The sequence below is a fragment of the Moschus berezovskii genome, chromosome 7 (assembly GCF_049115385.1).
Source record: "Moschus berezovskii isolate FMDL1 chromosome 7, NW_MosBer_1.0, whole genome shotgun sequence".
Lineage (NCBI taxonomy): Eukaryota > Metazoa > Chordata > Mammalia > Artiodactyla > Moschidae > Moschus > Moschus berezovskii.
Window position 1 is genome coordinate 52,464,478 of NC_142466.1, and position 18,936 is coordinate 52,483,413.

General features: G+C 41.9%; 1 protein-coding gene across 6 annotated transcripts in view; it reads left to right on the forward strand.

The window, feature by feature from the left end:
- TJP2 (tight junction protein 2) overlaps window positions 1-10,154 on the forward strand; it is a 130,772-nt gene extending 120,618 nt beyond the window's left edge. For 4 of the 6 annotated variants that reach the window (XM_055428356.2, XM_088837921.1, XM_055428351.2 and 1 more), the window contains 6 exons: window positions 1,855-1,955; window positions 3,150-3,362; window positions 4,651-4,761; window positions 5,936-6,265; window positions 7,719-7,804; window positions 9,216-10,154. In XM_055428356.2, coding sequence (XP_055284331.2) covers window positions 1,855-1,955; window positions 3,150-3,362; window positions 4,651-4,761; window positions 5,936-6,265; window positions 7,719-7,804; window positions 9,216-9,381 — 1,007 coding nt within the window. In that variant the 3' untranslated portion in view covers window positions 9,382-10,154. The remainder of the gene's footprint in view (window positions 1-1,854; window positions 1,956-3,149; window positions 3,363-4,650; window positions 4,762-5,935; window positions 6,266-7,718; window positions 7,805-9,215) is intronic. The other 2 variants (XM_055428354.2, XM_055428355.2) reach the window with 2 other exon arrangements.
- Window positions 10,155-18,936: the final 8,782 nt, after the last annotated feature.

Genomic DNA, 18,936 nt, shown 5'->3' on the forward strand with positions numbered 1-18,936 from the left:
AGTATTCTTGCCCAGAGAATTCCATGGACAGAGGAGTCTGGCAGGATACAGTCCATGGGGTTACAAAGAGTCAGATACAACTAAGCGACTAACACACACACAATAAGGGTACAAAAGTCTAAGGAAACAAGGTTGATTTTCTTTCAGTTGTCCAAGGTATCAGTTTATTCTAATACTATAAATAATTAATAACGCAGGAAATTGTCAGCTTGTTCAGGGTTTTCCAAGGTCAGTGTTGGGACTTTTTAAATGAAAGAATGCTGTATGTTACTGGGAAGAAAATCTTGAAGCAAAATTGCTTACAAAATTTGCTTTCTGGTTCTTTGGAGTTATTTATAGAGAAGTATGCAGACTCTAGGATAGGTGGAACGGGCTGCCTAACAACTTTCAGCAACAAGATTCAGTTTTCTTTTGGGTGACACATAATGGCTTTAATAATAGGCCATGATGATATAGCTCTAAAAAGTACTCATTTATCCGGAGTTTGATCATTTTAGGTCCAAAGTATTGCTGGAGAATGATCACGTGTATTTTACTGGTTGGTATTTTATCCTGGTACTCCAAATTCATGTTTCAGATGGGCTGAGTCATGCAGTGGCTGAAGCCATAAGCTCTAAAAGCAGACTTCTGAGCTTGCATCCAGGCTTTTCCACTTGCTTGCTGTGAGGGCCTTAGATTAGTTCCTTTCACTACCTCAGTTTTTTATCTATAGAATGGGGATGATAGCAACACCCACCTTGCAAGGTTTGTTTAAGCATAAAATGAACTAACCCATGTAACGTATTTAGGAAAGTGCTTGGTCAATCCTAGTAAGTGCTTTTATGTAGGATGCATTTTGTTCAGAATAGAAAATGTATGTCCCATGAATACACACCTGTAGAGTTTGGTAAGTCTGTATCTATATTCTGAAATGTTTAAGCCTATCAAAGTGACATACATTTAGTTTTAATTGGAGATAAACAGTACATTGGTATATGTTTTTCTTTTACTGTTCATGTCTATAGATTTTTTAAATGTGTACTTTTATATTTTATTTAGATGTGTTATTGTTGCCCCTGAAAGCACACTCTTTAAAAATGTATTTTTTTAATTTATTTTCTAATTGGAAGGTAATTGCTTTACAGTGTTGAGTTGGTTTCTGCCATACAACAACATGAGTCAGTTATGATTTTATACGTGTGTGTGTGTGTGTGTGTGTGTGTATACACACGCATACTGTCCCTCTTGATCCTCCTTCCCCCTTTCCCGTCCCACCCGCTCCAAGTCATCAGAGTGCCAGTGGGCTCCCTGTGTTCTATAGCAGCTTCTCCCTAGCTGCCTGTTTTACACATGACAGTGTGTATATGTCGATGCTACTTTCTCAATTCATCCCACCCTCTCCTTCCCCTGCTATGTTGACAAGTCTGTTCTTTAGATCTGCACCACCATTCCTTCCTTGTAAATAGGTTCATCAGTACTATTTTTCTAGATTCCATATACATGGAATATGTGATATTTGCTCTTCTCTTTCTGACTTACTTCATCCTGTATAACAGGCTCTAGGTTGATCCACCTCACTACAACTGACTCAGATTCATTTCTTAAAAACACATTTTTTAAAGGTAGCTTTTCTGAAAAATAGACATAAATCCATTTTTAGCTTTATGACATCCACCTATAATGCAGACTTCAACAGATAGATGGTAATAGTTTTAATTATATTCAACTGAAAGAATAATGTTCAAATATGTGCCAGTTTTCTCTTCCATTTGCTAAAGTTTTAATTGAAATATGACAAGTTAGGGTAAGTTATGTCCAATAAGTTTTCTAATAAACGTGAAATTGAGGCACACCTTTTGGTTTACATTTCTGTAGCTACAATCAACCTCAATTCAGCCAATGACAGCTGGTTTGGCAGCTTGAAAGACACGATTCAGCATCAGCAAGGAGAAGCAGTCTGGGTCTCCGAAGGAAAGGTATGTGATACAGATGCTCTGCTGCGAGGTGAGAGTCTGTGTTCTGAATTTTTTTCTCAAGAGGGTAGTGAATGTAGTAAAGCCATGCACATTTTGAGTAATCTCAACATATGCTTCAGTTGTTCAAAAATTTGTAAATTCTCTGGAAAAGTAGTAAAACGAAGGGACTTTTACAAGAAAAGCAGAATGGGATATACGCAGCCCTACATTCACTTCCCTTTTGCTTTTAATGTAGTAACTAGTGTTGTGTTCCAAGCACACTAATCAGAGCTTACAAGACCTTGTGCTAAACTCCACAGCTTATTACCAAGGACCTGGGAAACCCAGAGTGGAGATGAGGGGTTAGGTTGAGGGCTTGGAGAACATAGTTAAAAATTAACAGAAGGGAGAAAAGCTAATGGAGTTGGAATCGTTGTGTTAGAAAGAAGGTTGGCAGAGGATGAGTTCTAGGGATTTGAGTAGGTGATGAGAGTGTGCTAGAATCTGGTATAGGCTCCTGACCTCGGCTCGCTTCTCATCTGTGGAGGAAGTTCGCACACAGCCCTACTGCAGGAAGGAAGCAGAGAAATTATAGAATTCCCTGTGGTACTAGGAGCCCTTGGTGCTGCTATTCTGTGGTCCAGCTGAATTGAGGTTGTTTGTGAGACATTCAAGGTACGATTTTGTTGCATAAGTGCCTCTATTACCAGTTAATGGTTGAGTCCTAGCCCTGCCCTTTAGGAACTGCATGTTCAGTCAGAGTATCTAGCATGTACTGACTGCTTATGCCCGCTGTGGCTCTGTGCTAGCCTCCGTGGTGAGAACAGGCTGAGCGTCTGCCTTTGAGGATTTGACAATCTCATGGGTGAGTGCAGAGACATACAGCTCCAGACAGCATGCACTTATCAATGGGAGACCAGTTCAACAGAAAAAACTGGAGGGGAGCCAGATTTTGGAAGAAAAGTGCACAATGTGAGGAAGCCTGATGGATGGTGGCAAAGAGAGATAGGGTAGAGGGTTTCTAATTTAAGTCTCTACACAAAAATTGACATAGTCATTTAAAGCCAAGTGATTTCAGAAAGATAAAGGTAAACTTCCTTTTCTCGAACAAGTCAAGGTTTCCGTCCCTTGGCTGTGCCCTTGGGAATTTTCTTGAGTCCTCACTCCCAGGAGCCATGTCAGATCCCACTGACCCTCCGAAACAAATTCCTCTAGATGGAAGGGATGGATGATGATCCCGAAGACCGCATGTCCTACTTAACCGCCATGGGCGCGGACTATCTGAGTTGCGACAGCCGCCTCATCAGTGACTTTGAAGACACGGACGGTGAAGGAGGCGCCTACACTGACAATGAGCTGGATGAGCCAGCTGAGGAGCCGCTGGTGTCTCCCGTCACCCGCTCCTCGGAGCCGGTGCAGCATGAGGAGGTGAGGCGAGGCAGGCCTGGGCAGGAAGAGGGGGTTCTGGTGTTTCCCTCGAATTGTCTGGCCAGCAGCTTATTCAGGGCGCTGAGGCAGGTGTTCCTAAGGGTTGGAGTGGCTGATGTCTAGGGAGCCTCTCATTCCAAGCTAAGGCCTGTGTGATTGTGGATATGGTCCAGAGGGGAGTGGGACAGGAACCAAGTGCTGGGAGAGGTTGAGTGATCAGCACTCACCCCACAGATGCCCCTGGGCATGGTGTCGTGATGTGAAGCCAGCCGTCCAAATTACCAGTGGGGCATTATTTTTAAATACAGTATTGTTGTATTTACTTGTAACCTTTGATTAGGTCTCTCTCTGTACTTTTAGGTATCTGTGCTTTTTCTTTTCCACCCTACCTTTAACCTTTCTAATCTTGCCAAAACTCCTGAGCGTTTCCCCATCAGTTTCCTTCTCTCTTATATTTCAGTTTTTTAATTGAGTTTTTTGATTAATTATATGTCTGATCTCATGTACTCTGCATCCACTGGCCAGTGAGTAGACTGCTTCTGTGATTCTAGAAATCACATTGCTAGCACTAAGTTAGGACCAGAACAGTTATTGGTTGCATCTCAGAGAACACTGGGATAATGACCTTTGCAGACAAGATTCTCCATATATTTGGATTTCTATGGACTTCTCTTCAGCAGTTTAGGTTGTTTCAGTGAACTTTATTCTTTACAGTATAGAAGGACCAAATATATAAGTTGAAAGGAGGAACAATTCACCATGACAAAAAAAATTAGTATATACTGTCGGACAAGTCATAAAAAGTAAATTAACTGGTGAATGTCTGCAGATACAGTTGAGCTGATGCTTTAAAATGTTAACAGCTGGTGGTCAGGTAGTTAATTCCCTGGTGGTCAGGTAGTTAAGACTCCACACTTCCACTTCAGGGGATGTGGGAAACTAGGATGATGCATGCCACGTGGTGCAACCAAAAATGAAAGAAAACAAAGAATAAAATATTAACAGCTGTTAGTGACAAAACTTTACAAAAACCTCTTGTTTTCTTACTGTAAAGGGAGAGATACGGCTAGTTTTAGAAAAAATATACCTTAAGCACTTGCTAATAGGGGAGTATATCAGATATCTGCCTTTTCAGTAAAGAAGCACTGGGTCAGTAGCTCAACTTACGCACATTAGGAACCTTAACATCTTAATTCCCACAAGTTCAAAGAACTCCAGCAAAGAAGACCAGTGCTCTCTTCTTCCTGCTGGGATGTTCTTGTTGTGAATGAACCTTTATGTCTTGTAGAGCATAAGGAAACCCAGCCCAGAGCCACGAGCTCAGATGAGGAGGGCTGCTAGCAGAGATCAACTTAGGGACAATAGCCCGCCTCCGGCATTCAAGCCAGAGCCGCCCAAGGTACGTGGCTGGGAAGCCCAGGATGGGAAGGAGGAAGAAACACATTGAGCTCACCTGGAGCTCCAGCGTAGCCAGGGCAGAGCATGCACAATAACATGGCACTGGATTATGGTTTTGACCAACTGGGTTCTCTACTGGAGCCTATCTTTTGGGTGAATCCAAAAAATTAAGAAATGGCAAAAGTAAAATGGAAAGGCAGTTTTAGAAGAGGGTACAATTTTAGGACTGTTAGTGTTTGTTTCCTTTGTTTTTTGTTTGTTTGCTTATGTAGAAATAATAAAGGTTGGATGAATACTGCATGCCCAGAATCACCTGTCATAGAATCTGTTTTTCTTCTTCTGTCCAATTAAATTTTTCTGCCCATAATCTGATTTTGATACACCTGAAAAAATCCTTCCTGATGACTTGCTAAAGAAAATAATCACCACTATTGTTTACAATGCCTCTCATTATGAAGACAGTTTATTTATTTATTCTTTTTAATTGTCCAGAAAAGAATCAATGTGAGGACACATGTCATATGATTTTTCACCCCTCTCTGAATCACAGCTATAACTAAAGTCTTTTCCTTAGAACCCAGTAAAGTTTCTCTTCCTAACTCAGTGCTTTAGATAAGAAGAAAGTAATAATTCATTGTGAGCTTTCAGTGGTAATTGGTGACCTAATAATATAAACGAGTGAAAGTTTACAAGCAGCCTAGGATGGAAGTATGAAGACAGTGGCCATCAGCATAATATTCTCTCTCACCGCTCCCCACCCCAGTCTCCTCACTTCTGGGTGGACCTCTGGGCCAAAGCACGTCCCCTCAGCGTGGTGTGAACTCAGGAGCCACTCTTCTATCCTGAAACCTGACTTGTTCTGAGGTCCTCTCTAAGATTCAAATCTCTAGGACAGAGTTGGGTCTGATCCACCTCTAGCACTTGCAGGCCTCCCAGCACGTCCCCAGCACCCTCTTGGTTTCCTTGAGCACTTAATACTCTTCTGCAGGGAGTGAGGTAGGGCTCTGGATGTCAGATCTTGGCCATGTACCTTGTCGTATTTGATTGCTTGTTGGAGTGGAATTTGTTGACCACCTTTGGAAACTGATCAGGAAATGGAGTGTATTAAATCACTAATAGACATTTGAAAATAAACTGAAAGCTCAAGGTTAAAACTGTGTCATTGCTCTCTGCAGGCCAAAACCCAAAACAGAGAAGAATCTTTTGACTTCTCCAGATCTTATGAATACAAGTCAAACCCCTCAGCTGCTGCTGGTAACGAAATCCCAGGGGCATCTACCAAAGGTTGTCCTCCTCCTATTGCAGCAAAACCCACTTTTGGACGGCCTATACTGAAGCCTTCCACTCCTGTCCCTCCCCCAGAGAGTGAGGAGACGGGAGAGGGCAGTGAGGAGCAGCACAATGCTCCCAAGTCTGTCCTGGGCAAAGTAAAAATATTTGAGAAGATGGATCACAAGGCAAGGTTACAGAGAATGCAAGAGCTCCAAGAAGCACAGGATGCAAGGGTAATTGTTTTCAATCACTGGGTCATTTTAGTGCATCAGCAATAAGAATTTTAAAGAAGTTTCATTGCAGTGTAAAGATTTACAGTCCTTTTGCCACTGCCACAAACATGAAAGGGTATGTTGACATGCGTGATATAAAGGCACATCCTATGGGTGTGTTATTTTCAGATTTTCAGCTATTAGCACATCCCTTTTTCTTCCAGTCAAGAAAACCTGACATTGCAGGTGAATACGATTCTACTCTTTGTGCTTCAGAACTTTATATTGGGTTCTGGAATAGGACAGTGTGACAAGAGAATCTGTGGCCTCTTCAAAATTATTTTTCACTGTAACATTGTTAAGTAAAGGTTTCTGGAGCGTTTTGGCCCAGTGGTTATGGGAGTTTCCTTCATTTAACTTTGTCACAATTGCAGTGCTTCTGAGCCTTTTTCTTTTTTAGAGGGGGAAGGTAGGGAAAAGGAAGGATTTATTACCTGCAGCAAGTAAGGAAAACACGAGGGATCTTTTCCCAAAGCAGTCTCCCTGAACTGCAAATTTGGGGAGGTTTAAGACTAAGGCTATGCGCATGTTCATAAGGGGGCTTGAGCAGAGAAGACTTCAGCATGGAATTGGAACAGAGGTTGACAGAGTCCAGGCTGTAGTTGATTGAAGTCAGGAGGGTCCACATAATTCCATCCTCCAACTGGGAGGGGCCCTTAGTTCCTGGTGTCAGGACTTACTGGAACTCAGGTTCTTTATGTCTCATTGCAGAAAGAATTCAGTGAGAGACAAAGTAATTTGTAACAAAGTGAATGTATTTAGAGAGAGACATTCCACAGACAGGATGCAGTCTGTCTCAAAAGGCAAGAGTAGCCCTGGGAGAAGCACACACTGTGGACAGAGTGTGGGCCATCTTAGAAGGCAAGAGGTGACCCACATTCTTTTTCTTTTTTGCTTCTTTTGGTGGTAAAATATACATGGAACTACCATCTTTAACATTTGTAAGTGTTTGGTGGCATTAATGTATTCACATTTTTGTGTAACCATCTCTATCATTGGTCTCTAGAATTTTGTCACCCTCCCCAACTAAAACTCTGTGTATATTAATTATTCCTCATTTTCCCCTCCTCCAGCCCATTAACCACCGTTCTATTTTCTGTCTCTATGAATTTGACAGCTCAGGAGCCTCACAGAAATGGAATTATACAATATTTGTCTTTTGTGTGGCTTATTTATTTCACTTAGCATAGTGTCCTGAAGGTTCAACCATGGTTGTAGCATGTGGCAGACTTTCATTAGTTTTAAACATTTTCCCTATTTGACATTTACCACTAGGCATCCCATACAACTCTGGAAACTGGAGGTTTGCTTCTATTTTTCCTCTTCTCAGTTAAAATGGGATGGGAGAATGGAAGCAGCAGGAAATGAGCATCCCTTTCCTCTTGTTCTTTTTTTACCCCCGTAATCTCCACAGATTGAAATTGCTCAGAAGCATCCTGATATCTATGCAGTTCCAATCAAAACACACAAGCCGGACCCTGGCCCACCCCAGTATACAAGGTAAGGGCTGCTCTGAGGGTATAGGTCTAAAAAGGGACTTGTGGAGGACTTTAAAGCTTAAGAATTTTTTTTCACCTACATTTCAAAGTAACAAGAAAGTCGTTTTTTTTTTTTTTTTTCCCTCCTGGTAAACTGTTTACTTATTCAGTCAAATTTAATTATAAAGACCATAGAGGCAAAGTTTTACGGTAGTGTTGATTGTGTGCTAAAACTAACATAGTGTTGTTGTATAGTCGCTCAATTGTGTCCGACTCTTTGCGACCCCATGGACTGTAGCCCACTAGTCTTTTCTGTCCACGGAGTTCTCCAGGAGAGAATACTGGAGTGGGTTGCCATTTCCTTCTCCAACACAGTGTAATCACTGACAATCCAAGTCAGTCCCGTTAGACACATTGGAGCCATGTGTGTGCGTGCTAAGTTGCTTCAGTCTTGTCCAACTCTTTGCAACTCTATGGACTGTAGCTCACCAGGCTCCTCTGTCCATGGGATTCTTCATGCAAGAATATTGGAGTGGGTTGCCATGCCCTCCTCCAGGGGATCTTCCCCACCCAGGGATCAAACCAACATCTCCTGCAGCTTCTGCATTGCAGGTGGATTCTTTACTGCTGAGCCACCGGGGAAATCGAATTGGAGCCATAGATGCCTTAAATTGTGTTAGGATAGTGCATGAGCAAAATTCCTTTGGTTTAGATGCCAGTTGTTTCATTGTTAATATTTTCTAGCTTTTGGCCAACAAGCTCAGTAATCCTTTTGCATCACTTAGCAAAGTCAGGCTGTGTGTGAGCTGTGGTCTGAGGGAAAGGGAACATCAATTGACTGATGTTGGTAGGATGCCTTATGTTTAAAATGCTGCATAAGCAGTAGTGATTATTACAGAGTCTTCCTGTTGAGGTTTTACACTGGATCATTTCTTGCATCCGAGAATAGGAAACAAAATCACATTTTGTTGCAGCCATTCTGACTGGAAACTGGAGTCTAGTTTTACCACAATAGAAAACTAGAGGCAACTTTCTTCTTTACCAGTCAAATAGTGGCACAGCTGACCAGGAGGCCCCTGGCAACAGAGGGGACTTGGTATAACTGACCAAAACTGGTGAAGAACTCACTCTGCTCATGAACTTTTAACCAGTGATCTCGGGAAGGCACCCTCGTCGGGCTGGAGGGTTCTTAGGTCAGGGAGTGTGTGTCTGTCTTCCCCGCTCACTACATGAGTGGGTATCGGCCTTGACCTCTTATTCCTATCCTAAATTCCACTACTCTGTGAACCTGGAGGGGGCCAGGAGTGCCCTGGTTTGTCAACAGAGTGGGACTCAGGTAAGTCATCTGTCCTGGGCAGTCGCGCACTGCATGCAGCATGGACGGGCAGGGAGGCCCGAGCTTTGGGCTGCACGTAACCCTCTCACTTTGTTAGTTCTAGGCCCCCCGAGCCACAGAAAGGCCCTGCCAGACTTTATCAGGATCCCAGAGGAAGCTATGGCAGTGATGCTGAGGAGGAGGAATACCGGCAGCAGCTGTCAGAACACTCAAGGCGCGGTTACTACGGCCAGCCTTCCCGATACCGGGACACGGAATTATAATGCCCGAGTTTTTGACTCCTGTGTGCTCCGCAGCCGTTCCCTCGGAGCAGAACTCCCACCAAGCAAGGGAGGATGGCTCTTTCCAGTTTCAGCGCGCTATGCCGATGGCGGGGCACCTCCTGGGGAGCCCAGGGAACTGAGTCTGGGGAATTGAGGGCTTTGGGCTCAGAATTAAGAGAAATACTACAGTCTGATACTGTTACCTACTTCCATGGACCAAAATCTGTATTAATTCTGTTTGCGTATTTTTAACATGTATATTAAGAAATTATAACTATTTTTCCTTATTAATAGCTGCCTTCCAGGGCTGTTTCAATGAGAGACAGAATGTGAAAAAGATAAATAAAAAATACTGTCGGACTCAAAACTAAATTCAAAGAAGTATTTTATTACAATTCTTTAAGTGCCTTTGATGAGAAGTGTCTTCAATTTTCTTCCTTTGAAGCTTTATGCAAAGCCATAATGGACTAAAATATTTTGACTAAATTTTTATACCTGTTTCATAGCTATGGTTCTCTCTGCACTATCATCTTTTTAAGGCATTTGTCTTTGTAATATTTTCCACAAATTCTGACTGTATATTATAATATCTATATTTGGTAGTTTGGCTACCGGTGCAAAATAGCTTGAAGACTGAGAAGTTAATATAGAAATATTTTGTCTGTTTAAAATCATGTGCTCCACAAAAGCAGAAAAATGCATTTCCAAAAATGTGTATATTGACAGCAGCCAGTTTTATAATTTAATAAAAAGGAGAACATTGCAATCAATAAGGTGCTTAGTGGTGACTTTCTATGTTACTTCCTGTGTTAAAGTGCATCTTTTATTTCAGTTACTGATCATGAAAATGAGGACATAATAATTGCAGAATCATAGTGTGTGCTGTGACCACACTGTGGTTGCTGCCTAGATAGATAGGTCTACTGTTGTTAGCCATTTGGATTATTTCCTTTTTATTTTCTTTTAATATAAAATGTACCTTTTTATATATAATCCGTTTTTATATTAATATATCAATGAGCAGCATTTTAATCCTTTGCGGCAGATAGGTTCTCTGAAACGGAATTACTGAGTGAAAGCAGAGGAACATTTTTGAGGCTCTCGATGTTTACTGCCAAATTGCTTCCTAGAAAAGTTGCATCAAAAAAAAAAAAAAAGTTGCATCAATTTATACTGCTGTATTCGCTCTTTAAAGGCTAAAATATGTTTGAAATAAAAAAAAAAAAAACTAGGAATTTAGGCTTGTGTAAATTGGAATCGGAAGTACCTTGAATTTAGGAAAGGAGAAGAGTCTTGGTTCCATTATGGGCTTTTTGTAATATGAATTGACACAACGATGATAAGCACATGTTTTAGTTGAGCTGGAAATTCAGCTCACTCATAACTTAGTTATATTAGAAATGTATCCTTGGCTGTGTCTGTGTCAGTTCGGGTGCTGTAATCTATAAACCGTTTAGTGCAACACCGTGAATCGAGCAAGTTTCAAGGCACTGACTCAAATCTGCGTATTTCATAAATAAAAGCCACCTTTTGTGGATAGAAAAAAATGGTTAAATATATGATGGTTTGGTTTGCTTCTGCTCTTTAAATACAGGAATGAGTCCTTTTGCAAACTTCAGGAGAAGAGGAAAGGAAGCCTTTGAGCAGGAGCTGCACTGTCCCTGCCTGCAGCACTTTTCTGTGATGAGTTAGGTGGTGCGCACAGGAAGGAAGGATCTCTGTTCCCTAGAATGTTCCAGCAGTGCCCAATGGATCATCAGTGTCTGCCCTCAGTTTAGTTCAGTTGCTCAGTCATGTCTGACTCTGTGACCCCATGCACTGCAGCACACCAGGTTTCCCTGTCCTTCACCAACTCCCAGACCTTGCTCAAACTCAAGTCCATCGAGTCGGTGATGCCATCCAACCATCTCATCCTCTGTCGTTCCATTCTCCTCCTGCCCTCAGTCTTTCCCAGCATCAAGGTCTTTTCCAAGGAGTCAGTTCTTTTCATCAGATGGCCAAAGTATTGGACTTTCAGCTTCAGCATCAATCCTTCCAATGAATATTCAGGACTGATTTCCTTTAGGATGTACTGGTTGGATCTCCTTGCTGTCTGAGGGACTCTCAAGAGTCTTCTCCAACACCAAAGTTCAAAATCATCAATTGTTTGGCACTCAGTTTTCTTTATGGTCCAACTCTCACATCCGTACATGACTACTGGAAAAACCATAGCCTTGACTAGACAGACCTTTGTTGGCAAAGTAATTTTAATATACTGTCTAGGCTGGTCATAGCTTTTTTTCCGAGGAACAAATGTCTTTTAATTTCATGGTTGCAGTCACAATCTGCAGTGATTTTAGAGCCCAAGAAAATAAAGTCTGTCACTGTTTCCATTGTTTCCCCATCTATTTTCCATGAAGTGATGGGACCAGATGCCATGATCTTAATTTTCTGAATGTTGAACTTTAAGCCAACTTTTTCACTCTCCTCTTTCACTTTCATCAAGAGGCTCTTTAGTTCTTCTTCCCTTTCTGCCGTAAGGGTGGTGTCATCTGCATATCTGAGGTTATTGATATTTCTTCTGGCAATCTTGATTCCAGCTTGTGCTTCTTCCAGCGCAGCGTTCCTCATGATGTACTCTGCATATAAGTTTAAATAAGCAGGGTGACAATATACAGCCTTGACGTACTCCTTTCCCAGTTTGGAACCAGTCTGTTGTTCCATGTCCAGTTCTAACTGTTGCTTCCTGACCTGCATACAGATTTCTCAAGAGGCAGGTCAGGTGGTCTGGTATTCCCATCTCTTTCAGAATTGTCCACAGTTTATTGTGATCTACACAGTCAAAGGCTTTGGCATAATCAATAAAGTAGAATTAGATGTTTCTCTGGAACACTGTTGCTGTCTCCATGATCCAGCAGATGTTGGCAATTTGATCTCTGGTTCCTCTGCCTTTTCTAAAACCAACTTGAACATCTGGAAGTTCACGATTCATGTACTCTTTGAAGCCTGGCTTGGAGAATTTTGAGCATTACTTTGCTAGCATGTGAGATGAGTGCAATTGTGTGGTAGTTTGAACATTGTTTGGCATTGCCTTTCTTTGGGATTGGAATGAAAACTGACCTTTTCCAGTCCTGTGGGCACTGCTGAGTTTTCCAAATTTGCTGGCATATTGAATGCAGCACTTTCGCAGCAGCATCTTTTAGGATTTGAAATAGCTCGACTGGAATTCCATCACCTCCACTAGCTTTGTAGTGATGCTTCCTAAAGCCCACTTGACTTCGCATTCCAGGATGTCTGGCTCTAGGTGGGTGACCCACCATCCTGGTTATCTGGGTCATGAAGATCTTTTTTGTATAGTTCTTCTGTGTATTCTTGCCACCTCTTCTTAATATCTTCTACCTCTGTTAGGTCCCTACCATTTCTGTCCTTTATTGTACCCATCTTTGCATGAAATGTTCCCTTGGTATCTCTAATTTTCTTGACAAGATCTCTGGTCTTTCCCATTCTATTGTTTTCCTCTATTTCTTTGCACTGATCACTGAGGAAGGCTTTCTTATCTCTCCTTGCTATTCTTTGGAACTCTGCATTCAGATGGGCATATCTTTCCTTTTCTGCTTTGCCCTACCCCTTTTAAACTCATATTCAGCTTTGTCCTGGGGAGGATTTAAGGCTGCCTACAATATATATGGAGGTTAAATAAGAAAAAAAATGGGTGCTAGGCAAATGAAGAAAGAGGAAAGACTATCAGAATAGGAAGGACAAGCATGAGTGAGGATGGTGTTCACTTTCCGTGGAGGAAGGAAGGGGAGTGTTTCCAGAAATCTATCCCCTCCCCTTTCTCTTTATTCTGTAGGGTCTCATTTTGCATCAGGCAATCGTGACCACTTTCTTGCTAGGAGGATTTGGGGGTCCATTCCTTTCTGTGGTCTTCCCTCGTGGCTCAGTTGGTAAAGAATCTGCCTGCAATGTGGAAGACCCAGGTTTGATCCCTAGGTTGGGAAGATCCCCTGGAGAAGGAAATGGCAACCCACTCTAGTACTCTTGCCTGGAAAATTCCGTGGATGGAGCAGGCTGGTAGGCTATAGTCCTTGGGGTCACAAAGAGTCAGACATGACTGAGTGACTTCACTTTGACCTCACTTATTCCTTACTGTGTACACTGTAGGGCAGTAGCATAATTCCAAGGACCATTCAGTAAAAATTCTGGAGAAAGCACTGAAAACTGCAGTGTAGAAACTGCCCTGCCTTCTGATCTAATCCAGAAATAAAATTCTAGAGCACTCAGGGCTGTTGCCTCTCAAATAGCAATATGACCTGTATGAATCCCCAAGGAAATAAGTTATCCATCTTTCTGCAAAATCTGTTTTACTCAGAGTTGGGGATGGGTGTTTGAAACACAAGGTAGATCATACAGCAGAGTGCAGATCTCCCACGAGTGTGCAGAATAACATGGGGGACTTGTGTGAAGTTTTGTATCCTCACAGGTCTCTGGGGCACCTTCCGCCCTCTGAAACTCTCCAAATCTGCATGGTAGTCTTCCAGAGAAGGCAATGGCACCCCACTCCAGTACTCTTGATTAGAAAATCCCATGGGCAGAGGAGCCTGGTAGGCTGCAGCCCATGGGGTCGCGAAGAGTCAGACACGACTGAGCGACTTCACTTTCACTTTTCACTTTCATGCATTGGAGAAGGAAATGGCAACACACTCCAGTGTTCTTGCCTGGAGAATTCCAGGGACGGGGGAGCCTGGTGGGCTGCCTTCTATGGGGTCGCACAGAGTCGGACAGGACTGAAGCGACATAGCAACAGCAGCAGTCTTGCTTCATCAGTAGCATCTTACCGAAGTACAGCATAACCTGTCTGTCCCTCACTTTACTGCTTCTGTCAACCTTGACTTTGTCTGGTGAATGAAACAGCAGTAGTTGGGCAGTGGAGGATGGGGGAGATTGTTATTTAGGTCACAGAACCCAAGACCAGGTTTTGAGTGTAAGTAGTTTGGGAAATGCAGGTAAACTGCAATGGGAGACCAGAACTTAATCCCGTGCCCCCCGCCCCATCCCCCCCACACCCAGGAAATTCTGCTGAATGGTATGAAACACGTGCCTCAGAGTTTTCCCACCCAGGTGGTGGGAGAGCCAGGCTGTTTGTTCTAAAACCAGCTGGCTTTAGACTGACTGAGGGCTGCTTGGGTCAAATATGCTTGCATTGATCAGGGAGAGGGTGTCCTGACCCCCTCCCTTCCTCAACTCCCCCTTCCTTCAGGCAAAGCAACCCGGAGGCTGGCACTTGGCAGGCTGGAGCAGGCAGTGGTGCACGTCCTGAGGAACCCTGATGGCACGTATGATGGTGATGACTGGGCTATGAATCTACTGAGGCCTCCAAGGTGAGGGGTCTTTTTTTGTCTGGTATCTTAGAAACATGGGGGAACAGGAGAAGAACTAGGGAACTATCCCTAGGGAGAGTGGAGGGGGAAAGCCTACGTCCCTGTATTAGTCTTCTCCCAAGAAACAGAACCAGCAGGATATGTATATACAAAGAGATTTATTTTAAGGACTTGCTCCCACTGTTGTGGAGGCTTGTGCTGTGCTATGCTTAGTCGCTCCGTCATGTCCGACTCTTTGTGACCCCATGGGCGATAGCCTCCCAGGCTTCTCTGTCCGTGGGATTCTCCAGGCAAGAATACTGGAGTGGGTTGCCATGCCCTGCTCCAGAGGATCTTCCCAACCCAGAGATCGAACCCAGGTCTCCCTCATTGCAGGCGGATATTTTACTGTCTGAGCCACGAGGGAAGCCCAAGCAGGCCTAGTAAATCCCAAATTGGCAGGCTAGGTCAGCAGACTACAGACCTAAGGAAGACTTGGAGGTTTACTGGGAGAATTTCTTCTTGCTCAGGGAAGATCAGCTTTTTTCTATGTTCACACCTGACTTGAGGCCTGCCCACGTTATGAAGGACAGTCTGTTTTACTCTACATCCACTGATTTGGATGTTAATCTCATCCCCCAAACACCGTCATAGAAACATCAGAATAACATTTGACCAAATAATCTGGCCACCATAGCACAATCAAGTAGACACAAAATTAACTGTCACAGTACCCTTTACCTTGCAGGCTACCCCTGTATCTGTACATCTCATCCAGTGGTAAAGCTGAATGGACCAAAAGAGGGAAAATTATATTTACACCTCTTTATAGATTCTATATGGTACACATTTCACATGCATATATTATCTATATATTTTGTTTTAAATAAGAATATGTACAAAAGCCTTAAAAATTAAGAGCAAAGAGAGGATATATGTATACCTATGGCTGATTCATGTTGAGGTTTGACAGAAAACAACAAAATTCTGTAAAGCAGTTATCCTTCAATAAAGAAAAATAAATTAATGAATAAAAGGAATTCAAATAATAGTGTTGAGAAATCCCCATAACAGTAAGGTAGTTGACATTTTAAAATAACATTTAGTGAAATAAATGAGGTTTAAAATAAAAGGCCGAATGGCAATTAAAATATATATGTGTATGTATGCAGAGGGAGATAAACACAGATCTTCACATTGCTATCCTAGCTTTTTTTTTTTTTATTGGAGGCTAATTACTTTACAATATTATATTGGCTTTGCCGTACATTGACATGAATCCACCCTGGGTATCCTAGCTTTTTAAAGTCACCTCTGTATATATACAGGTATAAAATTGACACAATTCACATTCTCCAGACTAGTAGTGATTGCAATGGCAATAGTAGTAGCTTGGTATTTGTTTTGTACAATAAAAAGTGTGACGTGGTTTCATTGCTTCTGCACTGTCCTCAGATGCTGTTCCACCTCAGAGAGGACCAGAGTCCAGGTTCCTCTGTCCTGAGCTTGAGTCTCTCTCTAGGAGGAATGATTGGGGAAAATGCATTGACTTGTGTAAATCATCCTTGGAGAGATGTGTTGTGTTAATGAGAGTAGATCCGTCTCTGAAAACAAGAGAAAGGAGTGGAAAGGAGGAGGACTTGGGAAAAATAAGAGGAAAGGGCTGGAGCTGGATTAGAAACTTCTGAACCTCCTTTCTCTTCCTTCCCAGAATCCGCACTGAGTGCTCTCTTTTCTCTCCACCCCTCAGCCATTCTAAAACAACCCCATTAGGGACTACCATAAGTATAGATGGGCCAAAGGATCTGTGGGAAACAAATGGAATACACAAAAACCCCATTAGAAGCCTCAGAAGAGGGAATTACAGCAAAGATACTTCAGAAGGGTTTGAGAGAGGGGATGGATGTGTTGGGGGGAGGGAGGAGATGGGTTCTGAATCTTTCCAAATGAATGCCCCTTTGAGCCAAAGTGATTAGAATTTAAAGCATTTAAAAATAATCAAAATGATGTTTTATACACTGGCATGTTACTACTCAAAAACAGTATGGTGGGCCAGGAAATAAAGCCGCTAATCCAGTCCCTTCCCCAAACCAAATGTTAGTTCCCCCGAGAGCCGGTTCCCTCATTCATTATCCCTGTCCTGCCGAGGCAGCCCATAGAGCTTACGAGTTCAGATTCTGGATTCAAAATAATTTTATGTTTAAACCCCAATTTTGTCAAGTATAGCATAGAACCTTAGGCAAGTTGCTCAACTATCTTTAAGGCTCAGGTTCTGCATTTATAAAACAAGGGTAGAAAACTGTAACACTGTGTTGTGGGTTTTGTGTGACACTTTAATCAAATGATATGTGTAATATGTTTGCAATAGTAGCTGGCACAAAATAAATGTTCAGTAAATGTAGCTAGTAATATTCTCAGTCCCATGTCAGTTTAGAAATCTGAGTGGTGTCTTTGATTTTCTTATTTGTCTTCCAAAAGATGACCTACTTTATTCTACGTAAGAACTATTTTTACTTTGTCCCTCTGTCCCTTTTCCCACAGCCACTACCCTAGTTCAGCTGGTTATAAACTCTCTAATTCTCCACCTAGCTAGCAGGCAGAATCATCTAACACAGACCTAAGAATGTCTCCTTGCCGCTTCAAAAAAGAGTGATAACTTTCCACTGCTTCGGACAACGTTTAATTCTTTCATTTTTTATTGAGATGTAACTGACATGTAGTACTACTGTAAGTTTAAGGCATGCAACTTGTTGATTTGATACATTTACATATTGCAGTAGGATGACCACCTTGGTGTTAGCCCCTTTCCTGTTATATAATTATTGTTTCTTTTTTGTGATGAGAACAATTAAGATCTAGTTTCTTAGCAACAAAGTTGACTCTTTATTATGGCATTCAGGTATCCTGCAGGTTCCCTTGGATACTGCATCACTGGTTCCACTTCACCCCTATCTATATCTATGTGCTTTGCCGTATGACTTTACAGTTTCTTCCACTAAAGAATCAGAATCTATCTCCTCACCCCTTGGCTTTGGATTGATCATGTGGCTTGCTCTTCTGCACCTCTGCCATTCTATTCCAGGGAACACCTCAGACCACCTACTGTTTCCCGGGCAGGGTGAGAGGAATGTGGAGCAGAAACATTCTAGATGAGCTCTGCTTAGATCAGCAGATATATGAGAAATATTATACAAGGGTTGTGTGCAGTCACTGAGTTTAGGGTCATTTGCTTTATAACAGTAGACCCCGGCAGCCTTTTTCGGGTAAGTTTCTCCTTCAAAGCCCATGTATATTCCAGTTTCATAGAAGGACACATCCCCAGTACATTCCTTGAATTATCTGTTTCTTCTGCTGGGACTACCTTTCTTTTCTTCACCATTTTTCAAAATCCTAGTCATCCTTCCAGATTCAGGTAATGTATGACATTCTCTGTCAGGCCTTCTCTGATGCCCTCAATCAAATTTAACACTGACTCCTTCAGTAAGTTTCCATAGCCCTTCATCTGTATCCTCTGATATTCTAGTTATCAATGTATCGAACTACTCCCTACTCCCTCCTCAACTTCCTTAAAAGGGATGTTTGTAGTGTGTGTGTGTGTTTCACTCATCATTATATTTGTTGGAAAACGGAATGAATGAATGAGTAAATAAATTGAAATATATCTGTCCTAAAGCATGTCAGTGAAATCAGATTCTCTAACATTGTGCCCAGTTAAACTTCAGCATTGACAGCACTGATGTAAACTGGAGAACATTAGTAAAACAAGTTGAGAAAATCAAAGAACTTAGTTTGGCTAAGAAAAGACAGGCTAATATCAAAGTATAGTTTTCAAAAGAGTAAAATTTTAATTCTCATGCAAATATAATATGAATCCTTGTCAGAGTTTTTTTAATACTGTTATTTAATGAGGCAACCAGTAAGATATTAGAATTGGTTTAAAGAGCATCTGAGGAACTAGTTATAGATAAGTAGGCTAAGAATTCAGAGTTATATAAAACTGGTTATTATCCTGCAGGATAGTAACTGATAACCTTTGTCTTTGTTTTTTCCACCAGACAAAAATTATTTGCATCTCTACCGTACAAAGAGCTACACATTAGCATGTGATTTCACTATGTCTTGGATCTTTGATCAATAGTTTTAGCACTCAACAGTCACTATGTGAATTATTATGCTTAAGAGTCACACAGAGTATTTTGTAGACTGTGAAAGAGAT